Source organism: Fulmarus glacialis, unplaced genomic scaffold (assembly GCF_000690835.1).
Source record: "Fulmarus glacialis isolate BGI_N327 unplaced genomic scaffold, ASM69083v1 scaffold12297, whole genome shotgun sequence".
NCBI lineage: Eukaryota > Metazoa > Chordata > Aves > Procellariiformes > Procellariidae > Fulmarus > Fulmarus glacialis.
The window spans coordinates 1,657-13,779 of NW_009221317.1; the positions used below are offsets into that span (position 1 = coordinate 1,657).

General features: G+C 35.9%; 1 protein-coding gene across 1 annotated transcript; it reads left to right on the forward strand.

The window, feature by feature from the left end:
• Window positions 1-2,315: 2,315 nt before the first annotated feature.
• Window positions 2,316-10,585, forward strand: LINS (lines homolog (Drosophila)). Its single transcript, XM_009581066.1, has 6 exons — window positions 2,316-2,723; window positions 2,816-2,905; window positions 4,148-4,289; window positions 4,548-5,126; window positions 8,503-8,683; window positions 9,685-10,585. The coding sequence occupies exons 1-6, from the start codon at window positions 2,316-2,318 to the stop codon at window positions 10,583-10,585; spliced, it is 2,301 nt and encodes a 766-aa protein (XP_009579361.1).
• The last annotated feature ends 1,538 nt before the right edge of the window (window positions 10,586-12,123 follow it).

The window sequence follows — 12,123 nt, forward strand, 5'->3', positions numbered from 1 at the left end:
TTCTAAATCTCTTGTGCCTTAACACCTTTGCTGTATCGTATGAATTTGGTCATGACAGATCTGTTCATTTACCATGTAGGATGATAATTCAAGTTGATCTTGAACACAGAAATAAATGTGTTGAGATAATTTTACTTTATTAGGTATTCGTTTAGGAAGAAATAAAACTCAAAGATAGGAACAATATCTATATAAAATATTCAGAGTGATTTCTGAAGAAACTTTACAAGGTTTCAGGTCATAAATTTCCACCTCAAGTAGAATTCCAAATAGATTCTGCAAACGAAGGAATTTATTGTCTGAAGTATCAGATTTATTCTTAACATCTAAAATGTGGAATATGGGAAAGGATGGGGGAAGGGTTCTTAGTTCTATCACGTGAGGGTTAGGTGAGGAATATACTATAACATTTTGGAGTTGTCAGGTCAGCCATTGCTGAATGTGTCTTTAAAAATACCACACCAGAGTGAATTGTAGATCACTCCCTGCAGGCAACTTCTTATTCTCTGATTGTAGATGCTCTTCTGAAGGAAATACTGCCCGATGGTGGGAGAGGAGAGGAGTCCGGGTAGCATATCTTGGTCTACCCCTAATCCTTTGCTCCTTTGGGAAGCCATTTTGTCAATGCATACTTCAGTTGCAGTTAAAAAATTAAATTGTAAAAATGAAGGTGTAATTCTCAATTTTTGATAGTGTTTTAAAAACTTGTGAAGGTTAAAAACTAAAACAAAAATGCCTCATACAATGAATTTTATAGTGTCATTGTTTTCTAATATTCTGCTAATAAGCAATACTAATTTAAAATATTTGGTGTGATGATAAATGCAGGTGTAATTGATACATAGATGGGAAGATCTTTAGAGTTTCTTACTCTGGGAGACTGAGTGGTTTTCTTCCATTGGTAAGAAAGGGGAAATGTAACATCTAAATAAAAGCCAACTACAGACAGATGGCTTCAGGAGTCTACCTGGTTCGTTATGCCAGACTTAAAGACAGGGATCCTATAAACAATGTAAGTCCCACTCCTAACTTCACGGTAGATAAAGGTAATGAGTTTGTTTGGGTTTTTTTGTTAAGAGTTCTGGTTAGAGAACATGTTAAAACTGTTCTAGAAAGATAAATATTACAGACTAGCATCACTCTTAATATAGGTGAAAAAGAAACCCTGATGTTGTTAAGTATATCCTTTTTGTTTTCTGAGAAGATAGGATATCTGTCTAGCCATTTACGTGATGGTTAGAAAATTGTGGGTGCTTAGGTGCTCACACTTCAAAGAGAGATTTGAATTCTTAATAGCTCTTCTTTTTAAGCTATAGTAAATGTTCCAGTGTTGTGATTGAAAGATATGTTCTGTTGACATGGTGATAAAGATTTTTTTTTTTTTACACCTTTCCTGAATATGGTTAAGTATTTTTATTGGCTCTTAGTAAGTTTTATACTTTGTTTTTTAAGTATTTTTTAATTTTGAACTTCTCAGTCACTGGGCCCTTGAGACCAGCCCTGTGGCATTGTTGGTCCTTTGCATTATTTGAAAACCTGTTTTGTGTTTCAAAATGTAGGTGCGCAGAATAAGAGTTCTGCACATGGAGATATAAAGGAATTCTCCTTACTAAATTAAGAGCCCATTTCTCCCCTCCTGTGTATTCACGCCACTCACCTTGAGCCTATGTGCAGCAGAAGACGAGACTTGTCCTTTTGGGTTTTTTTGAGAGAGGTGTTGCCGTATCCAGCCTTAACAGAGCAATAAACGTTGCCAGTTCAGATGAAAATTTGCGGTTGAAATTTCATGCCTGTTTTTGGAGGAATCTGTCACCAAAGAAATGAGGTTTTAGTAGTGTTAGCAATTTAGAGAAAGATTTGATCCAAGTTCTCATATCTTTCAGAATTAATCCCTAGTAATAGTCGTCTTTGGTTTTGTTAGTTCCAGCAAATTAATGTTGGTGTCAGTAGTATAATATTGGAACTGTAAGCTTCTTCACAGCATGGTAATTCTTGTATCATTTTAATGTCTCACTGGGACAGTTTTGTGCAACTGTCACTCTTGCTGGTTTTAAACAGTGGATTTGTATTTTCAAAATAAGTTGAATAATGGTAGTATTAACTCTAAAAATGTGTGTTTTTCTTTTGTATCTTTCTAGTTATCTCTTAAGTTCAGTAATAGCAAAATATTTATTTCTAGGTAACCTAGAAGAGAAATGCAGAATAGTGCTTCTGTTTCTCTTACTGGATAAAAATAACTTCAAAGCTGATTTGCAGGGACCATGAATAATCAGTGAAGACATACGGCACTTTCTGGAATACTGAATGTTCTCATAATGAAGATCTCTCTTCTACAGCAGATGTATAAGGACGTACTGGTAGGCATCCCACTAGCAAAGGAAAGCCATCATTATACCTCTTTACTTAATCTGTGTGTTGAACAGTCACCAGAAAGAGATGAATCATGTAATCGGATGCATCTGCCATCTACTAATGGTGGTATTAGGAGCCGTCAGGATCAGGACACTGATATGTCAGATGTCCCTACAACAGATGATACATCAAATAGCTTTGGAAGCATGAATTCCTCATTCTGTCCACGAGAAGTGATGCTGCTTCAGTTAACCTTGATCAAGATGATGGTTGCTAAAGCACAGTCCCAGGAAATTGAATTCAATATGAGACAGAAGTACTGTGAGATCTTTGTCCTTCTTCTGAAGGAGGCAAAAATTGACTCAAAATTGGTAAGCTTTTATAAACTTTTGAAAGATTTTTGTGAAAGGAGGAATAAAAAAGGAACATGCCTTAGATACTTTTTCTTTCTACATGTCTGCAGATTTGTCTGCTTGGTAGTTACGATCAACTGTTATCTCACATGGCTTCAAAAAGTTTAGCATCCCTTGTGTATTTCCAGCTGAAGGAAGAGGTGAGTATGGCATAACTTTTCACAGCTTAAAGAAACGACTTAGTGGATATGTGCCTTCAAGTTGTTCCATTTGACTCTAGAGCCAACTTTTTATAGTGTTTGTATGGCACAAAAGCAGTCACTATATGACTACTGTAAAATCTAAAAGTACTTCTAAAGAGGCTCCTTTCGTAAGTAGACCCACAGACTGACATCAGAATTGCTCCTTTCCTCCATCTGTGGCCTGCACAGGTCTACTGTGCTCTAGCTTTCTGAAAGGCACATCTGCAGTCTGCTGATGTTCAGCATACAGACTCTGTTAGTCCCCTCAAAACGCCACACAGTTTTGTTGAAGTGTGTTTGGCTCCAGTATCAGGAACGTGAAGGTTATACAAGATTATACTATGTGATAGTTCTCCCATAAAGTGTGTCTTAAGGGGCTTTAGGTTGTAAGCGATGGACAGGAAAGAGATGTAATAAATATTCCAGGAGAGTATTTCAAGTGTGTTAGGAGGGGCATGGAGTATAGAAGGAAAGATCAGATGTGTAGCAGAAGTTTGTAATGTGAGGTGGAATGTCTTTATATATAAACTCTGGAATTTTATTAAACTATTTTAAGGTAAAATGTGTCTAGATGGCAAGAAATACTCTCTTTAAGGTTGCAATACAGGTATTTAAAAAAACTGATAATCTACACTATCAATATTTTTACAGGTACTTGAGATCTGTTAGGTGATGCAGTAGACAAAAATAGGTAATAACCTATTGAAAGTTAATCAAATACTTTTCTGTGTTTTCTTGTTTGAATATTCCAAACACTTGAGGTCTTTTTACTTGCTGTATATTTGGTGAATACGTATTGTAGCCTCCATGGTAGCACTTCTGAATATAGATCTCTCTCAGAAATATGTTTGTAATATTTCTTGCAAAGTTGTCTGGGTCTGGGAATTATGAATTCAGATATGGTCTGTCTATAGTATTACCTGATTTTGGGTAGGTCACATGACATTAGGAGGTTTGGTTTTCCCTTTCTGGAAAATGCAGATAATTTCTATTGCATTGTATATGTGACTTTATGTTTATAAATACAGGCCTACATACTTAAAAGGCACTGGACAGATATATTGTTTCTACCTGTGTTTTGTCTATGCCTACATTTGAATCTTTTTAATGTACAATTTTAAATCATTGTATTATGATTTAATTTAATTTGCATAGCAATTGTAAAGCATACGTGATTATTTTTTGAACTCATTTTCTTAGAACACATTAAATGTCACCTGGCTCACCTTTAGTTTGAAGACTCTTTCAGGATTCCCTGTGAATACCCACGTAGCAGAATGTCTGTGGACTCTTACAAGTATTATCAAGGACATACTGAAAGATAAAGTTTTGTCCAAAGCAGGTACCGTAGCAGTTTTGTGATGTTACTGATACGCAAGTGCCCAGTAGGGGGAGGAACTTTACTTGTAATCTCACCTAGAGCAGCTTGTTTGAAGAACAGCTATTTTCTTCGTTACAAAGAGGGTGACAAAGTACTGTTAAAAATGTAGTGACCTAAAGATGCTTAAAAACTGAGAATAGTCACAATTGCCTGTTTTCTGCTTATTTGAGGATTTAGCTGACTGTGTTACACTCCATAACGTTGTTCTTGTTGCTGTAGGTATTTTGAAGAAGTTGTTGGCTCCTCTCGATGCTGTGCTTGAAGGATTTTATAATTCCATTCTGTTCCATCATTTTGACAGTCACCACTATACTTCACCTTACTCTGAAGCTGCAAACAATTTGATCAGTTTTATAGATCTGCTTGAAGCACTTTTGGCTTCCAGAATTGAATTAGAACTACCGCTTAGATGCCAGAGAGTATTGTTTTTGAAAGTTTCTTATGTCCTGAACCTCATTAGCTCATCGATTCACTATTTAATCAAGAAGTTGTTCATTATGCTCCTTAAAAAATGTATCCTTTGCAAGTCTGAAAGTGGATCCCTGTTCTTACAAAACCCATCTTTGTATGAGGATATGCTTGCACTGAGTAGTGCTATTCTGCAGGTTGTGAATTTGACTTGGCTTAATGAGATCCCGCTCAGTGGAAAGGCCAGCTACTTTGGAGGCAGTGAAGCTCCTCCTGGTGATGATACTCAAGGTGGTTCTGACCAAACTGTTCTCAGAGCCTTAAGTCTGGTTGTGCTTAAAGCACTGGAATTCAAGTTTCAGAACTCTGCTACAGAAGCTGAAATCAAAGGTAATAGTCTCTTTTAGTTTTGTTCATTAAGCAGCAGGAGTTTTAAAGCTTTCAGATTTTGTAGTCACAGCTCTGCAAATTACTGTGACTAATTTGAGACTGCAATTAGAATTCAGCTGAATTAGTGGTGGTGGGAGGCAGGAAAAAGAAGACCCACCCAGGAAACCTGCTATCACTGTGTCCTGCCTAATTAGTTGTCTCCTTGCATTTTATCTTGTCCTTAGCCCTGCAATACTGGGGGCTTGAAACAGCTCCATTTGGGATTGAAAGCTTTTCCTGTTAAGAACATACGTTAATATTTGAAATAGTTGAGCTAGCTTGGGAACACCAGGCTCTTCTCCAGTTGGTAAAGAAGAGAGTCCATAGCACAAGCATCTACTCTATTCAGGGTGGGGAACTAAAAGGAACAGCAGGTAACACTCTCTTTTTGTTCTCTAATGTGGAGGTAGACCTGCAAGTACCATTATCTTGGTTGAAGGTACTAGGCATTACTGTCGGACAAATAATGCAATAGGGCGAAAACCAGCAGTGTAGAAAAGGTAAAAATAATGAAGCTGTAAAGTAAAAGACAGGAAAATTATGGGAGTTGGCAGGGTATGGTAGTTGTGTTCTTCACCCTGACTTATAGGTCCAGTTCTCTGAATTAGTAGGTGTTAGGCATACTTTTCATACCTGCTTACTTGAGTATGTTTGTTCTGCTGAATAGATGAATTAGATTAGTAAAAGAGCAGATCTGGCTCTTGTGCTAGGGCTATGCCACAAGGCAGGCTGTGGGATGGGGAATGCTGTGTAACTTGAGTTCCTGATGGGAGAGGACATGTTGCTTTGTCACGCTAGTAGCCAGTTAGTAGTGTTCTCCTATGCTGTATTGACGTGGTGGGGTGAGGCTTTTTGCCTGAGAGACACTCCTGGAATCCCATCTTTCCACTTGCCTCTACCTCTGAGAGGCACATGATGCACATCTTCTGATGCTAAGCCATGTGAACGTGGATGTGCAAATTCTATGATCAAAGCAGCTTGCTGTCCCTGGATTACAGGCTTCATGGCAAAAATGGAAAGGCAGTTCTGAAGCAGTGTTTCTAGTCAAATACAAGTGAGAATGGGTGTTCCTTATTGTCAGCCAATTGATGATGTGGCAAAAAGTAAAAAACGATTTATATTTCTTTTTAAACAAGGATGAAATTTTACAGCATCTTAAATATATTGAGGCATTTTAATACAAGTTCTAGATGTAAATGTTATTTTACTTTTTATATTTCTACATTATGTAGCAAGCATAAAATCGATTTTTAATTCATCTAACTGCAAAAGAGCCACGGACTTTGCAAGACAGCTTCTGACACTTTTTCCAGATTTTGGAAGATGTTATATTTGTAATGCCAGTTGCGTTCTTAGAGTTTTTTAAGTATTTGTAGAGAATATTTTACTTATGGTCCACATTTTGAAAAGTGTATGGAGACTGAGATTGTCTGAGAAAAAGTGAATAGGAAAAATGTAGGTTAAATTTATTTTAGATGTGTCTGTGAAAATTCTTTCTCAAAGAAAAAATCCTCCTTTCTTTTCCAGATTCATGACACAAAAATGAGTTTTTTAATTAGATTCAAATACTCCAACTGTCAAGAGGAATTTCAAGTTGAAAGGAATGGTGCTTCTATTTTAGTGACATTAAATTAAGTGGTTAAAACAAGCACCAAAATGCTTTAATACGCTAAATTCCCTTCCGGGAAGCTGGTTGATCTTATCTTTTTTTATTAACATGAATTACAGTGGCTTAACTTTAATTCATTTCAATTTTGAGAGTAATTTCCAGATAGCTTTGATTTATAGAGAAGAATTTCAGTCTGAATAGTAACTATTAATAACAAAGGTAATCTGCTGTTCCTATTATTTGCTAAGAGGAAAAGCAAATCTTAAAGTTAAATATTAAGGAAAACCACATAATGATGGTTTTATAAGAAAAATTGATTCCCATGTTGCAGGAAATTTTTCAAAAGTGGTAATCACTGTTTATATAAATGATGCAACTGTGCTCTTTGAGCCATAGTGTACTTCCAACAGCATTAGAGTTCTTAATTAAGGAGTACTTTTGGGGTAAAGATATACGTCACTATATTTTTTCTGTTTTCTAAATGTTGAATGTATGCTGTGTTACATGAAAAACTGGTACGTACGTTCAGACGTAAAGAATCTTTTTATAGTATGTCATTAGTATTGAAGAGGTAAGTTTCTTGACTTAAAAAGGAAAGAGTCTGTCTGTCATATGAATACAAAGTTATCTTTATGAGTAAGCTACTGCACTAAAATGGCATAAATTTTGAGGTGCTTTTCCCATCCAGGAGTGCAGTATTTAGAGGGAGGGGAAAAATGAGGATTTGCAGGAAAAACGCTGCTTACGTTAATCCTTCCAGCAAGGATTTTAGACCATCTCATGATGGTCATCTCATCTCATCTCATCTTTATCCCAAGCCCATATGTACTTGAAAAAGTACATCATCCATGAAGAATTTATTTTATAAAGAATATGGCTACTCCATACTTTGTTTTATTGTAGAAATGACAATTTATTCCCATCAACTGTAGATCATTGCAGTTAATTTCTACAGTGAATCACACTGGGGGTTTTGCTTCAATCCTATTGAAACATTACAGTTGTTTTAGTATTTCATATGGGAAGAACTACCTGAGATGAAATCTCAGCAAAGTACTCATATTGGATCATTACATCTGTGGCATTGATTTGATTACAATTCACCTTTCTTTAGTTTGTAAGCTACCTAATTGGGGAGCTAAAGGAAAGTATAAATCCCAGCTGTGTAGGTATAGTCACATTTTTTGAAGGTTTCCTAATATATGCAAATATTTGAAGGTGTAATCTTGTTCATTAGTCTGCAAGCTTAGGTGTGAGAGGATTCACCCTGTTGTACCCAAAACTTTCTAGGTCACTTCTGATTATTCTTCCTTGAAATCCAAGGAAATGAAGAATGTTAGATGAACAAATTGTGTCCTTATCTGTCTAGGGTCGGGGGGGCCAGGAGTCCTGTACCTAATGAGTAAATTAATTTTCTGCAGGTTACTTATAGTTTTTAACATTGGCATCTAAATTTTGGTATGTTTAGAGTTTAATAGAGTAGCCATTCACATTGAATTTAAGGTTAGATAACCGCCTACGGTTTTCTGCAAATATTTCTTGATTTCTTTGGTACCAAGAAGCAAGAACTAATCTATAAAATTTGATGCTGTGTTAAATCAGTTGAGCTAAGGAATGATAAATGCATTCATGAACTGTTATGCACTGTTAATTTAAAAAATAAAAAGTGTATGTTGTTTAGTAACAAAAAATTTTTAGCAAAACTCACGGTTACTTTTTTTTTTTCAGGAGACTTTCAGAGTTTCATGTCCCAGCTGTTGATATTCTGGAGGAGTCATCTGAAGTCTTCCCCACAGTCTCACCCAGTTGTACATCACTGTGAATGGCTATCCTTGATTTTCATAGAGCAAGATGATGATATGTGGGAAGCTGCTAAAGCTTTATTACTCATTTATTTAAAATTTGATAGGTTAGTGTACATTTTATTTGACAGAACAATGAAGAATTGTAATTTAGTGAGGTTATTGTGATATACATAGCATTTCCATTGATTGCTTTTGTATAAAGAAAAAAATATTTTTAATAATTAAAAAAAACCCAAACCTCGGGACAGCGTAATAAGGTGTGGTGTAAGAGCAGTTAACTTTGCTGATATTTTGATTAAGTGTTTTTTGGATTGAAATGAGGGAGTTGTGCAACAGTTTCCTATTAAATACTTTATCATATCCTGTAATTCAGAATAATTGACTTCACAATCTAAAATAGTGGTTAGACACAGATAAAAGGGCAAGGCTGTTTTCATTCAACACTGAGAGTTTGACAAGAATGGGATATTATAATTAAACTTAAAGAATTCAGGGACTTCTGGCAAAGTAGCTCTCTAAGGATTGGACCCATGTTAATTCTAGCTAGTTCATAAAAACTCTTATTGCTAACAACTGAAATGCGTTCTTCATGAATTTGTCCTGAACGTTCACTGCTTCATTGTTGTTTAAATTACCGTACAAGATACTATCCTAATTTATAAAAGGTCCCTCAAGCTTCAAATGTGGAGATATTGGAAGTAGTATCTTAGATAAACACAATTCTTCTTAGACACCTAAATAAAAATAGGCCACTCTTTTCCGATGTGCTTAGCATCCTGCAAGTTAATCTTTGTTCAGTCTTACAAAATGTTAAAATAACAATTCATGTATTGTAAGTAACTTTGTTTATTCCAGAATGTTTCCTAAGGAGAAGTGCTGTTTAAGAAGGCCTGCTTTAAGTGCTTTGGCTTCCTAAACTGTCCGATCTCCTAGCCCCACCTGCCTTCATTCTTTCTCATTCTAATATAAAAACTTCTTTTTTGGTTTTTAATTTTTGACAAAATCAAAAAAGAGGAAGAATACCATTTTCTGGACATATCTGTTTTTTTAAAAAAAACCTGTAAACTTCCATTGAATTTAATCCATTTCATGATTTATTTTTCAGGTTACGGCATGATGCTGCTGATAACTTAAGCCAAAAAGAGGAGGAAACCTGGAACTTCCTTACGCATGCAAGTGGATATAATCCCCACTGTATCTTTTTATTTTTTCTAGAAAAAATCGCATTTGATTCCACAGTACTTCTAGATTTTTTGATTTCATCAGAAACTTGCTTTCTCGAGTACTTGGTAAGGTACTTAAAGCTTCTTAGAAAAGACTGGCATCAGTTTGTAGATGTCTGTAACAATTTTGATACCAAACATGGCACTTTTCAATCAATTTCTTCTGTCAAGCCACCCCATCAAGAAAAACAAAGCTGTATGACTGATGAGAGTTTGCAAATTGCTTGTTGTGAACCAGAACCTCAGACTCTGATATCTTTGGCGGATTCTCACAATTACTTAGTGTTTACAACAGAGCAAGGTGATAATGAAGTTGCAGAGTCTAACCAGTCTAACTCATTGGTATGCACTGATAGTACATCTCTGCTGGGTTCTCTTCAAAGCCTTGTTAATTATGACAGCTCGGAAGACTCTGAATTAGAATCAGATGGAAAAGAGTGCTTGGTAAACACAAAGCAGGTGCCTTTAAATAAAGAGGTTGAGACAAGGATAAGGGAAACTGGTTGCAGCTACACAGGTGATAAACGGAATACACTCAAGTCTGAAGTGTTGCCTCTGAAACAAAAGGAATCTAATACCTCATCCTGTTTGACTTGTATGGCGTCTTCGGATAACATCATTCCCCTAAGAATAATGCTTTACAAATGCACCAAATGTCTGGAAGAACTGCAAAAAGCTATTTCTAGGTTGCAGAGAAGAAATCTTTTCCCATATAATCCATCTGCGTTGTTGAAACTACTGAGCCACATTGAGAAGATCAGTAAGAACATGAATCCACAGTAATCCAAAGAAGTGTTCTAGTGATTTTTTTAACTAGTATGTTAGGGAACATTTCCATGAGATTAATGACTTCTAAAGCTCGTATCTCTTGCACCTGTCAGTGTATTTAACCTGAAACAGGATAAATGTGGTTTTGGTTGACACCTTAAAAACCTGCAATTGCGTTCAGTGATATGATCCATTAACTTAGGGTCCTAGGCTTATTCATGGTATGTATGTCAGTGTATGGTATATGACGATTAATTGTTAGGTATTCAAAATTTGATAATAAATGACTAACGTGAAAGCATATCAACAATATATGACACTTAAAGTATTGTCAATTATACTTAATGTCATTCTATATATGAAGTCATTGACAGATGGATAGTGATTTATGGACTACAGTGCAGTGTTAATGCAACACTTGACTGCTTAGAAGTTGAGCTGAATAAAATATTTTAGTTGGGGACAGTTTTGGTGTTTATACTGTATGCTCTGCATTGGTGCTTTGCTCTGAGTGGACATTCAGATGTGCTACCGCAATCACAATAATCCATGCCACACTTCTCTTGGCTGAAGTGCTTAAATGATGTCTAGGATGTACTTTTTTTAGCTTTTTCTGTTTGCCTGATTTAATCAGCAGCGTTATCACGTCACTGGAAGTTGAATTTAGTTTTTCTTAATATTTTATGGTATATTCCTTTAATTAAAAGGAAAGGTAGATGTAGGACTAATGCATATATTGCCTATGTAGTGGCACACTTTTTTAGTGAGTGGAGCATTATACCTAAAATCAAGTTTAGGTAATGCCAACAGAATTCCTCGCATCAATTACATATTTTGTATAGAATGTGTACTTAATAAATTTGTTAAATCAGAAACTTAACTAGAAATTAAGTGTCTGCAGTGCAGTGAGATGGATATTGAATTTAAATTCTTATACTTACATCTTTTATTAGATCTAATTTGAATAACCTGAAAAGTAAGTGTCTAAGACTTTGCCTGGGGAGAGTTAGTTCAGAACAGGATCCAAACCAGTGTGTGCACTTAGCAGGAAGCCACCTAATGTTGGCACACTTAATGTGCAGCCTGTAATGATCTTACAAGGGTTAGGCAATGGGAAAGTACTGACGACAGGGACTACTGTAAAAATCTCATCAGAACTGTAAGAAGCAGTTTTCCTTTTAGGATCGTCTGTTGAAGGTACGTGCTCTATTCTGATTGAGAACCAAGTAAGTTCTAGCTTCCTTTTAAATAGCTGTTTAGTGTTAAATTAAAATAGATAATGAGTTAAGACGAACAGTCTCTGGAGCAGGTGACTCTGACCGCCAAATCTCTGTGGCCATCTTCTAGATTAGTCTTGAGCTCTGAACTGGTGAATCAACACTGTTGGGAGGGGAAGAAAACTAGGTGAAGCTTATGGGATAATTTAGCTGGAAATTACAGTGCTCTCCAGAGACACTTGAATGGTATGAATTCTCAGACAGGAAGGTTTGAACTTCAGTCTTATTCTTTCAGGACGACAGCTGTAATCACTTGGCAGTTATATAGGAAAGAGT